The following is an 18,765-nucleotide window of genomic DNA, read 5'->3' on the forward strand; positions in this document are numbered from 1 at the left end:
CCAGGCACGCCACCCTGCTAACCTGTAACCTTTCTACTGCTTCCCTGTACCCCCGGCTCTGGCCATGGCATGTGCTGCTTCCATGCACTTAGTGGGTGTCCCCATATCCATATTCTGTTGCCTCTGCCCATAACACTGTCACCCCAGCCTCCTTCAAGGCCCAGATAGGTTGCCACCATCCCAGGAAGCCATCTCTGACCCTCCCCTCCCCTTGGCTGGAAGGGGAGCCCGGCTGCTGAGCTGGCTGACACCTGTGTCCCTGCAAGCATTTCTGTGAGGGGTCTTGGACACGTTCCTGGACAGCAGACTCTCCAAGGGAAGGCTCTGCTACAGATCTATCTTTCTAAGTCTCCACCTCCAACTTCAAGCCTGGGGACTGGGAAATGGCTGATGTGTAGTGTATGTCATAGGTATGGTTGGTGGTGGCACTGCTGACCTTTTGGCCTCATTGGCCTGATAGGTCCCTCTCCTCAGGCACCCTCGCTTCCAACATTGGTGCATTCAAACCAACGACTGACTCCCCAGGCCGAGAAAAGGGCCTGGAAAAAGTGGGCCTTGCCCTGGCCCAGGTGTGCCCTGTACCTTCTGTCTGTCCTTCCGTCTGCCAGTCCCAGGGACTGGGAGGCCCAGGGACCTGTGGAGGGGTGTCCTGGGCGACTCTCGCAGACACAGAAACCTGGGCAATTCAAATACAATTTACTGAGCCCAGAAGGTGGACTGCCAGGTGTGCCTGCCTCCTCTTCTCAGGAGTCTCAACTCCAAAGGTACCTCCTGAGCACCTACATACACACCGGGGACTCTACAGGGACAAATAAGACATTTCTTTATCCTTCAGTTTGGACCAGGCAAAACCTGTCCCTTCTGGGAGATAAACACCCTCATAATGACACCGGCAGGCTGTCTGCCATCTTTCAGTAACACAATTCTCTAGATGCTCTTGCCAGAAAGAGCTGAGTGTGTGCCCACTGCAGTTTTGGGTTACCTGAGCGTCGTGGCAACTTGGGAGAGCTGTACAGAACGTTCCTCTCACTGTACACTTGGCTCCTGACTCGCTGCCATCTTGGGGGTGAGTTTATGTCCATTTCCAAAATCCCTAGGTCTGGAGCTGCCTTTGGGCTCATGAGGCACAGGAGCCTTTTCCATCTAGAGCACTATGCGTAAAAAGGCGACTTGGGAGAGTGGGGACTGAAGGCGTCCAGAATTTTTATAACGAGAATCGGGGGGAGGGAACCTTAGACACCAACATGACAGTGTACATGTAAGTCCTGGTCCATAAGGGCCCTCCATGAAACCAAATATAATACCAGCTACCCATTTATCACCATATCTTCATAAGCCTCAGGTCTGACGCACTTGCTCCTGTTACGTGAGGGTGAGGGTTAGGGCTAGGGTTAAGGTTAGGTTTAGGGTTAGGGCTGTGGTTAGGGTTAGGGCTAGGGTTAAAGTTAGGTTTAGGGTTAAAGCTTTGGTTGGGGTTAGTTTTAGGGCCAGGGTGAGGGTTGAGGCCGTAGGGCAGTGGGAGACATAGACAGACCAAGTCAGGATGACGGAGGTGAGGGAAAGAACCCAGGCCTCCAGAGGACTTTTCAGTGCCACAGAAGTTGCTAGAGGAAACCTGTGGCTCTGGAAGGGCCTGTGCTCCCGAGGCAGACGTGGCAGGTAAATGCACGGTGTAGGGCTACTCTCCAATCCCTCCATTTTAAGCTCCAATAGAAGGACACGGGGCACAATATCCTGCAGCGATTTTCAAACCATTTTCACCAATGGAGACTCTTTCTTCCAAAGAGATCTTACCCTAGCATATGAAAGAGTCTTACGAGTGGTCAGCTTGGCCTCCCTCTGGGCTTGTCCCCACTCCTGCGTCCAAGGCACCGCTGGGGAACCCCAGGGCTCCAGGGGTCCTAGTATGCAAGCCGCAGTGTCACCAGAACATGCAGGATTTGTCTGCTTCTTGCCCCTGGGCCTTTGGCGAGTCAGTTGACTCCTCTGGGCCCGTTCATCTGTCAGTGGGGACCCTGCCCCTGGCCCACAGCTCCCCCAGGGCCGTGGTAAGGATCAACAAGAGGGCAGAAGCCCAGAGCCCAGAGCGAGCTGAAAGCGGTGAGGATAATGCCTAGTCAAGCCTCACCCTCTGGGAGACCACAGAGTGAGGGAACTACGATACAAAGAGATAAAGTGACTCATTCAAGCCCCAGCTCTGTTTCGCTGTGTCAGAATAGTTGGAGGACGCAGGTTCAGCCTTTCCATTTCACCATGGCCCCTTTAACACAACGACTTAGAACAGACAGTACCTCTTAGAGAGGAAATGATATTTTACTGCGGCACAGTGTCTCAGGCTCCAGGAATGAAGCTTTAGTAGTGGGATTTCAGACATCAATCAGATAGTCTGAGATGGGGTTAGGAGAGGAAGAGAAAAGGATTCCTATGGTTTCCCAACATTCCTGAAATCACCCGGAATGCGGCCTTGTCTGCCTAGGCATGCAGCTGGTCCCCTGGAACACAGTGGAGCCACACGGTACTTACTGTGAACTTCCCCTGCTTGAGAAGCCCGGGAGTCCACGTCACAAACAAGGAGTGATGTCTCCCCTGAAGACGGCTTCTCAAATTCTACCCCAACCCACAGCAGCTCCCTCCCTTGTGCTCCATGCACTTTGTATGACCACTGTCATCACCTTGACCACACCGTCTTTACCAGGAGACCCTCCAATCTCTGCTTCTCGTTTCTATCAGGGGCCCATCTGCCACAGCCACGTGCCCGGCCCCTCCCCAGCTGTCCTCCTGGCTCCATCTGATCACTGATTTTGGGGAGAAGGACTCAAGCCCGCTTGCCTGGCCTCTTAGAGCTCTCTGTCCAGTGCCTTTGGATGCCTGCATTCTCTGCCTGCTTGTCCTGCAGGCTTGTCACGGGCTCTGTCCCTGCAACAGGGAGGCTGGCAATTTGGGATGGGTGACTTGAACTCAGCTGTAAAGCTCTAGGGAGCCCACTTGAGACCAGGGGCCAAGCCACATTCTCCCATCCAGCCTCCCGGCAACGAAGCCGGGACTTTGATCTCCATCTCCCTCCCTCGTCTTAGCTGGTTTGGAACTCAGGGAGTAAAGAAAGGAGTATCATTTGCAGTTACCTAAAGACTCCAAAATATAATCAGTATTGTTTTTTCCCCACTAAACTATAGAGGACTTCTAGCCACAATCATTTCTGCATCCCTTGGCAGAGGATCTAGCACTTAGTAGGTGCAAGTCTGCAGATTAATGAACGCTGAACGAGGGTCAGAGCTACCATTTCTGTGGCATGGGTCAGCGAAGAAAGTTACAGGCCAGAGAAGCAACAGCAAATGAAATTTCCCTGTCCCTTTCACCAAGGGCTAAATTCAATTTAAAAAAATAAAAGGCCTTGTGAGCTTATTAAGAGCTATAAGAACTTGTACCAAAGGAACAGCAGCAGAGTGCAGCAGGCTCTGGGAACTCAGAGCCATCGGCTACCAACAAAAAACCCCACAATTCAGCATGAGGTCAGTGCTCCAGCTGCAGGGCAGGCTCCGAAGGTCACTCTCTAAGAGGTTACATGGACAGATAGTCTGTCCTGGTCTCTGGCAGCTGACAGCCTCACACCCAAGGGAAAGTGCTGCTAAGGGTCACGGACACTTTCTACCTCATTCTGAGAACTCAGACTAAGCTCTGAATGTCTTCTTTGGAATCCTTTGGTTTTTCTTGCCATCCAGTTACTATGAAAAATGTTGGAGACAAAATCTCCCCCTGTGTACAAACTTCCAATGGTCCCTGTTGCAGAATGAACGTAACCCAAATGTTTTTGCTTAGCATTCAAAATTAGGGCCCTGCTACTTTTCTGACCGCCTAGCTCCCTGTGTGCAATCCAGTCATGCTCTGCCAGGTCTAAGGGCCCCTCTGCCCCAAATGCAGAGCCTCACTCTGCACAAGACCCCCGGAAGCCCTGGGGAAAGCACCTCTCACCCTCCCACTCTTCCACCGCCCTGTGTGAATGCTCTGGGACAACCCTGGTCCCAGCCTGCCCTGTCTTACAGTGACCTGCGTGTCTGCTGTCTCCACTGCAGGGCCATGCCAAGTCTGCTCTTCTTTGCCCTACACCGTGCCCTTAACTCTGCCTTGCACATGGAGGGCTTTCCAAAACCACCTGCTGAAACCAAACTCAAGATGTGATCTGAAAAGTGCTGTTTCTTTCTCAAGATGAAGTGGTGTTCCCAGCGGGGGGTCCTGGTGCTGTGTGCAACCAGAACCCCACACAGGTCCACTTTCCTTAGTCATCCATCCATCCGTTCATCCATCCATCTAATGCTTGCCAACCCTCTGCTTTGTGTCAGCTGCAAGGTGCTTGCCTGACTGTGCACGTGCTCAGGTGCTGGGCTGAGGGGGGCTGAAATCTAGCCTGGACTCTACTGCAGGGGGCTGTGTGCCCAGCGCAGGGCTATGTCAGCCTTGAGAAACGTACCTTCTCACAAAGGTACCTGCGGCTAGCCAAGCCTGCTCCCTCCGGGGGCTTAGTCTACCCAGAGGGTCACCTGTTGGAAACTCACTCAAAGGAGCAGTCTATGTTAGCGGCAGCTGCAAGACTGTACCTAATTTGGATGTTGTCAGATCATCCATTTCCTCTGCGTCTGGCAGAGAGGGCTGAAGGAAAAGACATGCACGGCGCCAGGTGCCTCCCAACCTCGAAGGTCAAGCCAGCAGGGGGTAGGGAGGTGGACCGGCAGGCTCCCTGACCCCTCAAACCATCGCCTTTACCCCAAACCCTGCTTCCCTAAAGACAGATGCCGTGGAGGGCGGGACAGTCCCACCAGGGTGAACGCAGGGTGTCTGCTGGCAAGAAGGTACTCCTGGAGCCCACCTTCTGTGTTGCCATGAATTTGCTCTTTCATATAAAAATCAGCATGGGGGCCAAAGAAGAAGCGGGTCATGTGTCCCAGTGGGTTTCTTGTCACCCTTCTAAGCCATCACGGCCTAGGGTGGCCTTCATCCTTATCAGCTATTACTCGATTTGCCCTTTATTCTGCCCTTGGGGAAGGCTGGGAAGTGAATGGAGGCAGCGGTTTTGTTTTCAGGTGTTGTCCTACTCTGAGATTCTCTGGGACAGGCCCCAAGTGGGGCCCCGAAGTCCCCAAGTTGAGTGCAGCCCAGGCCCTGTGCTCACCGAGGGCTCAGCCAAATGCCTTCGTTGGGGTCTGGGCTGCACGACTGCCACTGACTGCCGAGTGTGCATCTGGCTGTGTCAGTTTTTCAGGAGGGATCCCTTCCCGAGGGGCTGGGGACAGCAAGACTAGCTCCTCACCCCGGCTGACTTCACAATGCTGCCTTCCACAATGTCCCCTCCAGGCCTTGGCCCAGCTGCTCTCATGACTCCGGCTCCTTCGCCAGGGCCTCTCTTTCCCCTTGGCTGACCTTGACTCATCCTTCAAAGGAAAGAAGGAAGCCAGTAGAGCAGACCTCGCGCCTCTTCTGGATGCCAAAGTGACAAGCCCACCTGTGTCCTCTACCCGTCCACTCTGTGTCCCATCTGCTGTTGTGAGGGCCACCCCTGCCCGTGCCCTGGACTCCACCACTGCTGCTTCTCGAGGAGTTCACACACTCTCTGATACGGAGACACTCAGTCTTTACTTGCTCTTGCCCACTGGCAGTCAACATGCTTCAACACACTTCAACCCTCTTCCTTGGCCCCACCCCCCTCCTGGTTCCCCCTCATCTCTGCTGCGGAGGGATTCTGCTTGCAAGTGTTCGGCGCCCTCTCTGCCCCAACTTCCTCACTTGCCACTTGCTCTGCAACCACGGCAGACGGCGGTCCGTCCCCACTACTCCACTGAGACCAGCCTTATCATGGGTGCCAACAGCTCCCACGCACCACATCCAACAAATGCTTTTACCTCCACCGCACTCAACCTGTCAGCAGCATTTCCCGCCAGCCACACCCTCCTTAAACATAGTCATATCAATAGTGCTTGCTACCTTGTGTGGTTGTCCTAACTGTCTTCCTTTTGCACAGGACACAGGCTCAGCAGGATTGGGAATAACTCCCCCAGACCCCACTGCTACTGCATGGCGGGACAGGATTGTAGCTGGTCCGAGTGCAGAGCCAAGTTCTCGGCTGCGCTGCGCAGGCCGCTCTGCTGCCATGGTGCCATCTGTCCTGCTTCTCCACCCTGCTGACCGCTCCCTCTCAGCTTCTGTGGCTCTTCCTCCCTCCCACGATTGACCGTGCAGGGGCTGGGGTCTCGGGCTGGCCCTTTCCCGTCTCCATCCACATTCCCTTCTTAGGTCCTCTCATCACATCTGCTGGCTTTCAGCCCCAACTCCCAAATTTGTTTCCAGCCCAAATCTGAAATGTAGACTCGACTATCCAGATGCCTGCTTGGCATCTTGACTTGCATGTCCTCAGGCGCCTGACACTTCCAGGTTCAAACCGTCTCCTCCTTCCTGGCCCCAACTCATCGGCTCTCGCCTCAGGGTCCCCAAGCTCAGGGTTCCTCCTTTTCTTTTACCCTCCACATCTAATCCACCATCAGGCCCATCAGTTATACCTGGAAATTGCATCCCAGGTATCCACTTCTCTCCACCTCCACCGAGACCTTAGACCAATGCTCCTGACTTTCTGTTCTTTCGGTGTCCACTTCCGGCTGCCTTCCATTCCATTCTCCACATTTAGCTGGGGTGATTTTTTTTTTTTAAGAGAGGGGTCTCGCTGTGTTGCCCAGGCTGGACTTGAATTCCCAGGCTTAAGCGGTCCTCCCGCCCCAGTCTCCCAAGTAGCTGGGACTACAGGAGCACATAACCAAACCCAACCTGGAGTGATTTTTATAAAAACCTCAATCTGATCCTTTCATGCTCCTGCTATATAGTCCTTTAGTAGCTTTTTAATGCTTTTAGGATGAAGTTAAAAGGTCTTAACATGGAAACAGGGAAATGGCATGGCCTGACCCTGGCCCTTCTGTCCCCCCTCAGCCGCCAGGCTTCCCGCCCCAGGGACCCATCATACCTCTAATGCTCAGAGCTCATGCTGCCCTGGCTGTCCCAGCTCATGCTGTCCTATGCCTCCCCCATCGTCCTGACCTACTGCCAGTCACTCTTGAGGTCTCTGCTCAATGCACACGGTCCTACTCTGGCTCCCCTGGCTGGGAAAGGCCCTGTGTTACAGGGGTCACAGGGTGCTGCTCCTCCCTGGCTCCAATTGTGGCACATAAAGAGATGCTCGAAGATACTGTGTTGACAACCGAGTGCCTACCATAGGTTGGAGCTAGGATTCTAGAGCCACACGGGTTGGGTTTGAATTCTGGCTTCCTAACTTGTTAGCCATGTAACCTTAGGTGAGTGACTTGACAGGTGTTGTCTCAGTTTCTCCATTTGCAAAATGGGGTGAATAAGACTATGCATTGCTCATAAGGTTATCATGAGGACCAAACAAGTTAAGACATAAAAAGTCGGCCGGGCGCGGTGGCTCACGCCTGTAATCCTAGCACTCTGGGAGGCCGAGGCGGGTGGATCGCTCGAGGTCAGGAGTTCGAGACCAGCCTGAGCAAGAGTGAGACCCCGTCTCTACTAAAAATAGAAAGAAATTATATGGACAACTAAAATATATATATAGAAAAAATTAGCCGGGCATGGTGGCACATGCCTGTAGTCCCAGCTACTCGGGAGGCTGAGGCAGTAGGATCGCTTAAGCCCAGGAGTTTGAGGTTGCTGTGAGCTAGGCTGACGCCACGGCACTCACTCTAGCCCGGGCAACAGAGTGAGACTCTGTCTCAAAAAAAAAAAAAAAAAAAAGACATAAAAAGTCCTCGGAATAGCGTCTGACACATGCACAGTGCTTGATAAATGTAAGCTGGGCAGGCCTAACACCCCAGGACTTCATGTCCCCTCCCGTGGGCACTGTGCAGTGACACAAACCACCTACCTGGTAGCTGTCTTCATCTCACCATGGTGGGCATGCCATGGATTACCCCTCAATCCTGCTGACACAACCTCTGATGCCTGGGAGGAGTCTGGGAGGGGGAAGGGCAAAGGGGACAGGCTGGGCAAGGCCAAGGAATTTGTAAGAGTATCACAGCTTTAAATTCCCAGCAGAAATCAGAAAATCTGATCTTGCACATCTAAGAATAGCCACTGGTTTCAACTGTGAGAGGTGCCAAAGTGAAAGCTATAATTATTAGTAAGTAACAAGCAGAAATTAACCACCTACCGCAAAGTCATTTTTAGCTGCCATCCCAATGTGGAAATTGAAAGATGGGCACCAAGAAGCTGCTTGGCTTGGGAAAGGCCCTGCTTCAATTCTGAGTTACTGTGCACGTGGGACTGTCCAATGGCTAACAGTGGTCTGCATCCTGAGGCAGCAGTGGAGTGGTTCCCAAGGAGCCACGTCTTGAGGTGTCGTCACATGCCCTCACTGAGGTCCCCTGACTTCTGCCCCGGTCGACTGCAAAGGAGCTCACTTCCATCCAGCTTGGGATCCCCTGCGGCAAAACGGAGGAAACAACTTCCCTCCTACCTTCTTTACAAGACAGTGTATACAAATGGCACTGGAAGATACTTGGAACTTTCAGGAAAAGAGACCAAGTAGTTGCCTCCTAAGTATCATGGGAAGCACAGATGCCATCAGAAAAGACTGATAAATTTATTTTTCTTTCTTTTTTTTAGAGACAAGACCTTGCTCTATTGCCCACGCTATAGCTCCCTGCAACCTTGGACTCCTCTGCTGAAGGGATTCTCCCGCCTCAGCCTCCCAAGTAGCTGGGACTACAAGTGCGCACCAAGACGCCCAGCTGATTTTTAAAAAAATCTTTGTAGTGATGAGTTCTCACTATGTTGGCCAGGCTGGTCTCAAACCTCTGGGCTCAAGTGATCTTCCCGCCTTGGCCTCCCAAAGTGTTGATAAATGTATTTTTTTAAAAAACTGTTTGGCAAAAAAACCCACAAACAAACAAAAAACCCAAAATAAAGATGGAAGAATATATTTGTAGTGCCTGTCTCAGACACATGGCAGACTTCTTTAACACACAATAAATGCTTACAAATAAAAAAGGAAAGCTCAGTATCTATGAAGATAAATGGGAAGATAAATGGGCAAAAGCTATGGACAGAAAATTGAAATGCCATTTTCCACTTGTCAGGTTGGCAAAGATGAAGCATTCTGAGAATTCCCCGTGTGGGCAGGGATGTGAGAAAGTGGACGTTTACGCATTGTTGACTGCAATGCACATCGGCACAATTCTGAAGAAGGCACTGTGACAAAACTTATCAAAATTGAAGAGTACAAACCCTTTGATCCATCAGTTCTACTTTTTGGAGTTGATCTTACAGATACAGAACAATATATAGTCGTCCCTCAGCATCCGCGAGGAACTGGTTCCAGGACCTTCCATAGATACCAAAGCCCATGGATGCTCCAGTCCCTGGTATAAAACGGCAGTGTTTGCATATAACCTACACAATCCTGCATGCTTCAAATCACCTCTAGACCACTGACGACACCTAATGCAATGTCAGTGCCGTGTAAGTAGTCGTTACACTGTATTGTTTAGGGAGTAATGACAGGACAAAAAAGACCGTACATGTTCAGCACACACATTTTTTCCAAATATTTTTGATCCGCGGCTGATTAAATTCATGATGCAGAACCTGAGACCATGGAGGGCCAACTGCATGTACGGATTTACCGAAGCAGTATCTGCAATGGCAATGCTAGAATAATCTAAGTGTTGACTAACAGTACTGGTGAAATGATGGTGTAACCATCCGATGGTTTCCACCGTGCAGCTGTTTCAAAGCGCGAGTCGGCCTTGCATGTGCTGATAAGCACACATCTCTGATGGCACAGTAAGAGGGTGACGGGGACAAAGTGCAGTGTGTGTGTGATCTCTGGAGGGAGCATGGCACTGGGAACAGTGGCTGCCTGTCGGGAGGGTGACTGAGGCTCAGGGACAGGAGGGAGCCTTTTAACGTTAGGCCTTGCTACCTTTTCAACTGTGTACCATGTACATGTTATTTATCTGAAATAACTTAAATAAAATTGTGACACAGGTCCAAACAAATCAAGGAACAAAACGTGTATGGTCTACGCTGAATTGGCCACCAGGTGTCCTGAAGCACTGGGGTCAGGGGTACCCAGGCAGGAGAAGATGGGGTGCCACTACACAGGAAGTGGGGGACCTCTATGGTCAAACATCCCTGGTTTCCTGGGTCTGTGTTCCCAGCTAGGCTGTTGGCCTGTCCCTTCACAAGGCAGCTGGAGGCTGAGGTTTCCTACTCACGATCTGTACATCCAAGTGGCCCAGAGACCCTCTGATATATTAACAATAGGCTGGAAATCAGAGGTCATCTCTGAGTGACCTTTCCTGCAAGCCTCAAATGAGCCACCTCCACCACGGGCTCCCATCATGAGGTCCCTCTACACTCAGTTCATCAGGAAAAACAACCAGTAGAGAGGAGACCCACAAACGCCATGGAAACACCATGGCCTTGAGCGTTAGGCTCTGATCTAACTAATCTCTTCTAACGCTTGCAAAATGGATGGAATCACAGTATTGCTGGAGCTGATGATAGACACAGAAGTAGATGTTACTTGGTTTCCATGAATTTTCAAAAACGTGGGTCACCTTTATTTTGCTTCTCAGAGCAGTGGAGCTCATATCACACAAGGTAAAACATGACAGTTCAGTGGAAGCTCTCTGTTTTCTTCTGAATCTGCCTCTTTAAAGACTACGTGAATATATGATTTGATTCTAAATCTTGACTCAAAGTCATTGCTTTAAGAGTCAATATGGCACAAATTCTGAAATGACTCTAATCAAATCCATTCATCCATATGACACACGATGCTTACCGTATGCAGATAAGCACCTTCTGCGCCTAAGCGCCAGGCAAGCATGGCATTTGCTTTCCACAGTTCAGTTCCACCCTGTAGAGCACTAAAGCCATGTCCATTAACTAGCGATGAGAACTTGACTCCGTCACTTGGGCCGTGGCGATAAAAAATGGATCTTATGGGGTTGTATAAAAATTCAAGGAGAGCTCCTCCAAGCTGAATCTGAGCCATCAAGTTCTTCAATGTTCTAATAAGCAGCTGCAAAATCTCCCTGCCAAGAGTCGTGGCAGGCCACGCAAAGAGGGGCAAAGTCCCTGGGTAATGGGGGGGGGGGGCAGCAGGACACCTGGCAAAGCCCTTCTGGTGACTCTCAGGCCATTAAGTGTGCTGAGAAACAAGCAAGAGAGGCACTGCCTGTCAGGTCTGGCAGCTCGTCCCAGCCTGGAGGGATGGCTTCAGCCTTTCCAGGGTTTTCGACTTTGGCCCTTCAAAGACTCAAATTCAAGCCCATTTTGACAGGCAGCTCTGCCCCCACACCGGCCCTGCAAGTCCAGCCAGGCTCACCTGGCCCAGACACTAAACCGCACTCCTTCCCTTTCTGTTCTCTGCGGTCACCATTCATGAGGGTGACTGAACCGGACAGGCGTCAGAGCCCTCTGCTGGGGACGAGACCTCTCCCTAAGGGTACCACGGAGGAGGCACGACTGCTGCTCCCTGGCCCTCACAGCCAGCATATCTGGGGCCTCTCTGGGAGAGAGGCTGAACATTGCCGGTGTCTGCAGTGGGGAGGAACAATCGCGCATTCGTGAATCACCCGTCGTTTGTGCTTCTGCTTAGAAGAATATAATTTGTTAATTTACGGTAGTTGTTACGGCCCAATTAAAGATGCCAACACAGAAAAGGCTGACTGAGCTGGGCTCCATCGTATGCCAAAGCCAGGTAAACCCAACCACGCTTCCAGATGCGAAGGTCCGCCAACGGTGTCAAACAGGGTGGAACACCATACAATTAGCCTTGGCAGAAAAGGAGTAAACAGAAGGACAACTGGGAGATAATAAGCACTCTTCTCAGCCCAATTTGGGCTTCCGCCATGGACCTTAGAGTCAAGCCTGAGAAGGCCCGGTTAGGGTCGTGCAGATGACATGATAAAACTTGAGGAAGGGAAGTTACCTTTTATGTAGAAATATAAATATAAATATGTAAGCAAATCAACAGCCACCATTTGCTTGGGAGCACTGTATCATGGCTTTCTCACTCTAAAATGCCTGTGCACTGGATTTATTCGTGGGCTTCCAGCTATGCGGAAGCATCACTGAGCCAGCGGACTGCCCGGTGAAGCCGGGGATGGGCTGATCGCCAGGTCAGAGGCTGCTGCTACCTGTCTCGCTCTCTAGAGATCCCCAGGAGAGCCACTGGGGGGGCTGGGGAGGGGTGCCAAACACACTGCCCCTCCCCTGGCTTTGATAAAGACAACAATACCCCCTGTCCCCTCTCCCAGGGACTCCAAGACTTCACTGACAGGATGTGCCAGGAGACAGGCGCTACTCTTAACCCTATCGTACAGATGAGGAAGGCGAGGCTGACAGTTAAAGACTTTAACTCAAGTCTACCAAGCTGGTAAGCAGTACCGCTGGGACGCCACCCAAGCCACCCACAGATAGTCTGGGGCGTAGCTCCCTGGCCCCTCTGCAGCACAAATCCTGCAGCCCACACGGCAAACTCCCCAGGAGTCCTTAAGAGTCCCACTCAGAAAATCTTTCCTGGATGCATGCTCTGTGCCAGGGTACTGCGGCAGGGGAGGGATGGGGAGATACAGAGTAACTCATGGTTCCTATAAAGAAGTAGTAGCATTGTGGTACGTGACTACGAAAGCTTTGATTTCTCCTGATGAGGGCCGGGGGCTGACAGGCAAGCACCTGCCTGCTGTGTCCTGCGGGCTGCGGGAAGGGGCAGAGTGGTACCTGCATGGAGCCAGATCTGTGCCAGGGTCATCCAGGGGTGCAGCGGGCCCTGCTTGGGGGCGCTGCTCTGCAGAGACGAGGCCACTTCCGACAGTGCCTGCTCCACTCTGGAGGCTGCTACTGACGTGGCGTGGACGGAGCCTGCGAGGGTTTGAGAAGACTGGATCAGGGGTGAAAGGGCAGACCCAGCCAGCCCACCAACCGCCCCCCCGCCCACACAGACACACGTGCGGAACATACACACACCCTCAACCCTCGGTGTTCCAAGATTTATTGCCCATAAAGAAATGTGGACAATCACTATGGCCTGGAACCTCAGTTGCCATCCTTTTGCTTTAGCTACTCTTTTAGTCAACACACAGAGCACATGCTATGCTAAGTGCTCCTCCGTCTAGCACAGTGTGAGTGTTGGGGGCGAGAGGGGGGGAACAGCGAGATACACAGCCACGATACAAGTGTTAAACAATGGCATAAAGGAAGTGTTACAGAGGGACATTACAAAGCACCCCCATAAGGGCCCAAACCTAGAAGCTGTATGGTGGGGAGGGGGAGGAATCATATTTGCCTCCTGGGTAGTATTTGGAATAGACGTGTTGACCGTTCTCAAGACAAACCCAGCAACTCCCCATTTCACTAGCGTAAGCCTGGCCCTTGAAAGGTGGGCAACACCCCTGCATCTAAACCACATTCTAGGACATGACTTAAAAACTGTAGAAAAAGCACACTTTTGCCCAGTGTATAAGCAAATGTCTATTCTTAAGGCTCATGCTAGACTAGTGGAGGATAGGTTACAGCAAAGACGCCTGCGGCACAGAATATGCACCAGCCTCACTATTCGGTAAAACCCACTCTCCTGAAACGCTAAGGAGAGCGCACGTTCGTTAGTCAAGGGTGAGGTGTAGCGTGCGAGTCAAATGCAAAACTCATTTCTCTCCACGCTGACATCGCAGAGGTCCTGATGACCAGAAACTACCTCCTCACACAGGGGCTGGTCCCCACCTCTTCCCAGCATTTGGAGGTATAGTTTCAGAATTGAGAGCAGGATTCTGTTATTTCATATGTAAAACTATTAATATTTATATTCACCTGCAACATTCTTAATTTATAATTTGTCAGAAAGTTTGGTATGGAGGTAAACATTCCAACATTGTTAGCGGTAACTATCAACTCATCTTGAAGTTCAAAATATGATGATATATAAAGATAAATGCTGACTACAAAAGAAATCGAGTTAGTTGTATTCTAGATAATACAAAACGCTTCTGTGAGCGTAAAAATAATTTTAGTTGGTCTTTGGAATGCACCACCGTGTCTTCATTTTAAGACTATCAGCAGTCACAGACAGGCCATCCATAGTATGTTTTGACTGTTTCAGTGTAACGGTAACGTGGATTCCTCTAATACACTCAAGTCTTTGGCGGGGGTTTGGTGGATGGAAACCAGAGTGGGAATCCACCTTTCGTGGATGACCCACAGACAGACAGCTCTCGCGAGGATGAACACGAGCAAAACAGCCTCCAGCAAAGGGCTAAAAGCTGCTGCACGAGGAACTTGAGGTTGAGTTAAAAGATTCTAATTGACGGCACTATGACTCAGGGGAACCTGTACAGTTTGGCTAAGAATCTACCCTGGTTTAGACAAAGTATGTCTAACCATTATTTTTAAAAAATCTAAATAGCAAAATGATTAAACTGCTGTAGAAATTTTTGGTCTTACTTTGTTTTTAACCTTTTTATGGAAATAATATTTTAATTTTGATAACAAGGACTTGATGTAGTTTTCCTGAGGTCTGTAGTAGCAGTGATCAGTTACGGAAACGAGTAGTCTAGAGGTCGTTGTTGCTATATTCTGCCATTGCCCACTGGGCTGACCTTCTCATAGACCACCTTGAACAGTGGTTCTCAACCTTGACTTCACATCACACTCACTTGGGGTTTAAACAATCGTGATGTCATAGCTACACTCCAGACCAACTGAATCACTAACACTGGGCTGGGGGCAGGCACCTATTTGTTAATCACCCCGTGTGATCCAACATGCAGCAAAGGCTGAGAAGCACTCACCCAGAGGGACAGGAAGTAGATGTTACTGACATTTGGTAATGAGAAGTCTGTACACGGGCCAGCCAGCTTGAGCTCTCTCTTGCTTCCCTGTAGCTCAGTGGCCATCCGGGAAACAGAAGTTCCAGGAGGATCTTATTCTCTAGAACAGCGGTTCTCAAACGCTTTGGTCTCAGAATCCCTTCAGATTCTAAAAAACTACTGAAGACCCTAAAGAGATTGTTTTTATGGGCTATTACATAGATATTTGCATTAGAAATTAAAACTGAGCCATGTTTAAAATAGTCACTTAATTCATTTAAAAATAACAGTAATAAATTACAGCTATAGAAAAATTCTATGAATTTTCTACTAGGTTCTATAAATCCTTTGCTATAAGGACTTGTGACTTTTAGAGGGGTTAATTTTGCTTTTAGGATGAACTGTTTTGTTTGTTTGGTGCATGAACTAATCAAAACTACTGCCAAAATTTCTTCTTCTTGTGATATCTATATACAACTAAATTAATGAATTCTTAGCATAATAATACATTTTACTATGAATAAGGTCTGTCAGATGATGATGATGATGATGACAGGGGTAGTTATCAGTTTCAGAGAACATACCATGTTTCAGGCACGGTGACTGGCACTTTACATATATTATTTAATCTTTGAACAGTTCTGTGAGGCAGGTAACAATGTTATCTGCATTGTTTAGATGACGAAATTGAGATTTAATGAGGTTATGTAATTACCTAAAGTCATACAGTCCGTAGGTGGCAAAACCAGGGCTCAAACACTGGTCTGACTCCAAATTTAGCCTCGCAATCCAGCTCCAATGCCACATCCTACAGGAAGGCTGCTGGGAGCCTTCCGCTTCTCCAGGCAGGAAGTGAGACCCTGGGGTCCTCGGTGCTCCCATATGGGTGTCACTATCACTGTAGAGACCACACGTTTTACAGTTGATATAACTGTCTCCCTTACTAGACTGTGTGGTTCCAGAAGACAGGAATTGTGTTCTCCATTTAGGTGTCTTCAGGGGCTAATCATGCCAGGCCCATACTAGGCATTAGGGAAACGCTTGTGGAGTGAATGAATGAGTACTGTCAACAGATATGTCGATGACTGAAATTTGCAAAAGGCTGGTCCCCTCTTTTGGATACATGTCTGTGTGCTCTACTCTTCTTCCCTAGTAATGGCTCAAAGGCTAGACTTTTCACTGTCTCAAAAGGCTTTTCAGTGTAGCTGTCATCAGTTCTGACAATTTGGACTAAAAATGACAGTGGCACATAGTTAGAATTAAACACTGGACATCACTTAGTGACTCCCCCACCCCAATGTAAATAATCCATTAAAATAAAGAGAAGAATAACAGGTTATCAGGAATAATTTTTTTCTTGCTAGTCAATTCCTTGTTACATTTCACAAGGGCAGATGAGGGATGGATATGAGGGCTTTCAGATATTTATTAGTAATAGCAGATGACTAACAAGAATAGGACAATTATATAATAGTTAGCATCCACCATTCCTGGCAATAACACAATAAATACAAGTCTTCCATTGAATTAGTATTTGCCTGGGGTGGGGAGATAAACTTAATTTGAATCAGAATGGATATAGTCGATTAAAAAAACAAATCAAAACAACCATATCTTACTGTTTCAGAGAACTAAAATGGTAATTGCCAACATAGATACTGGATTTTGATTTATGTTGGTAAATAAATAACTAGAAACACTGGTTTCTAACCAACATATTTTTAAAGAACTCTTTTCTTTAAAACAGTGCTCCTGCATTGTACATGAGGATGAAGAGCACTATTAAGGTAGAAATGGACAAATTGCGGCTTGAAAAAGGAATCAGAGGGAAGAATACAGGACATATTTCCAATGTAAAACAAGACTCTGGAGAAGTAAGTTTCCAAATAATCAGGTTCAACAGGTAAGCTAGGGAAACTGCCGGGCTGCTGTGCACCTCGTATGCATCACACTGATTGAGAAGAGCCCCCACCCCGGAACCCTGAGGGCCACACACCGCACGGCAGCTGCTGTGCTGCACCAAGGAGATCGTGCACCTCTTCCCCTCGTTCACAGGACACAGTGGCTCTGCAGAGCCACTGCAAAACCCCCTGAACCGAGAGCTGACATAGGCAGGTGAGAGCTCGCTCTAAAATCTAGCCCAGGGTCTGTGGCCTAATTGCCTGAATGGTCCAGAGGCACAGGACGTCCTGGAGCCCAGGCGATTGGAACTTCCTCAAGCCCATGGCTTTCTCTGCCCTCCCACTTAGACCCTCAAGAGCAAATGTTACCTGAGACACCTGATACAAAGGCTGTGTCACTTAAAGAACCCTCTGATTTCCACATGCAGGGTTTCCTTTCGGGCTCCCCCGGACCACTGGGTGTGGGGATGGGGAGTGGGGAGGCAGTAGCAGAACCAGGAACTGCAGTGGAAAGGCTTTTCTCCATGGGCCAGGGGACCAGGGGCCAAGGCCACTGACCTTAGGGCACTGTGAGTCCAAGCTCTGGACCCCTCCCGCAGTTTCCTGATCCACACTCCTATCACATGTTGAAGACTGTTGAGAAACCCTGCTACAAGTAGGACACTGGGAACGGCTAGCTCAAATTGCCTTTGCAGCTGAAGCCTTTCCAACAATCCTTTTCCAGTGCACATGACACATCTATGGTCGATTTCATATAGACCTAGACTGTGGCAATCACACGAGCTCTATTTCACTATTCAAAGTTCATCATTCAAAGGGATCCCAGAGCCAATAATTTTGCTAAGCAACAGGCACAATAAAGTAAGTGGCTTAGTTATGCTTGATAACCCTGTATAAATGGCATATGATATTCGAGCTACACTTTTGACTATTACGGTGGCATTAAGTGGCTCCAGTCTGAAGGACCCCTCCTTCCCTCTCCCCTCATGTCTTCACAGCATGTAGAAGATGAACTCGATCTCAGACGGAACCCCGCCCACCTAGTGACCTGGTGAGCATCCCAGCCCCAGGCGCAATGGACAGCTAAGGTACATCATGTGCCAGAAAAATCCTCTACCGAAAGAGAGACCTCAGCATCTCACGGGAGGCTGTCGGGATTCTGGGCAGCTCTCTGGTCCCCAGCCCTGGAGAATTAACTCAGCTGCCTCATGTGCATAAACATGGGAGAATGACGGAGCACGTGGCCGTGCCCCAAGTCCCATCTCTGCTTGTCACCCACATTCGTTCTGCCTGACGCCGCAGCAGCAGACACCTGTCCTCCCCACATTTTTCTGGCAAGTAGCGGAGCCACTCCAGGGAGAGGCATGCAGAAGCCTCCCGCTAATGAATCTCTGCACTTATTTTCCCTCAGTCCTGAAATGATTCTGTATTATCTGTCAATACAGTCTATTCAGCTTCCACTTCTTAGAAGTTGTGCCCCAAAACAATTAAAATATAAGAAAAAAGCAGCAGTTTCATTTCTTAGAGACTCCGTCCGAATACTAAACAGCGATCTGAATGACTAAGCATTCTGTCAGTGAGCTTCGCTTTAAAAAATTCATTTTTAACAGGAAAAGAATTTGTTTCTCAAGGTAGGACTTGGAAATAAATCAGTCCAACACTGCAGACTGCTGGCAGCCCAGTGACCTTCTGTCTCCACACCTGCCACCTGTGCTCAAACAACCAGAATGTTCTCGGGACCGAAGAAGGGGAGGAGGCTGAGGAGCTGGTGATAACTCTCTTATTTCCCAAGGCGGAGGAAGAGACATGAGACTCCACTCTCACTTCAGCTCTCAAATGAGGCGTATTTTCTCTGTACTTTTTAGCATAAACAATTTTGGTACCTCTCCATTCTCCCCCTGCCCCCCAGCCTGGGAGTTACGACAATTCCATCTTTGCTGTAGGGTGGACCTGCTTTTCTGAGGAGGCGACTTGGGGTGGGGGGCTGCTCACACTGCTGT

At 49.6% G+C, this 18,765-nt stretch overlaps 1 protein-coding gene across 2 annotated transcripts in view; it reads right to left on the bottom strand.

Annotated features, from left to right (window-relative positions):
- The window catches only part of TTC7B (tetratricopeptide repeat domain 7B), a 247,340-nt gene that overhangs the window by 35,734 nt on the left and 192,841 nt on the right, over positions 1–18,765 (bottom strand). For both annotated transcript variants that reach the window (XM_069465219.1, XM_069465218.1), the window contains one exon: positions 12,784–12,924. In XM_069465219.1, coding sequence (XP_069321320.1) covers positions 12,784–12,924 — 141 coding nt within the window. The remainder of the gene's footprint in view (positions 1–12,783; positions 12,925–18,765) is intronic.

Source organism: Eulemur rufifrons, chromosome 2 (assembly GCF_041146395.1).
Source record: "Eulemur rufifrons isolate Redbay chromosome 2, OSU_ERuf_1, whole genome shotgun sequence".
Lineage (NCBI taxonomy): Eukaryota > Metazoa > Chordata > Mammalia > Primates > Lemuridae > Eulemur > Eulemur rufifrons.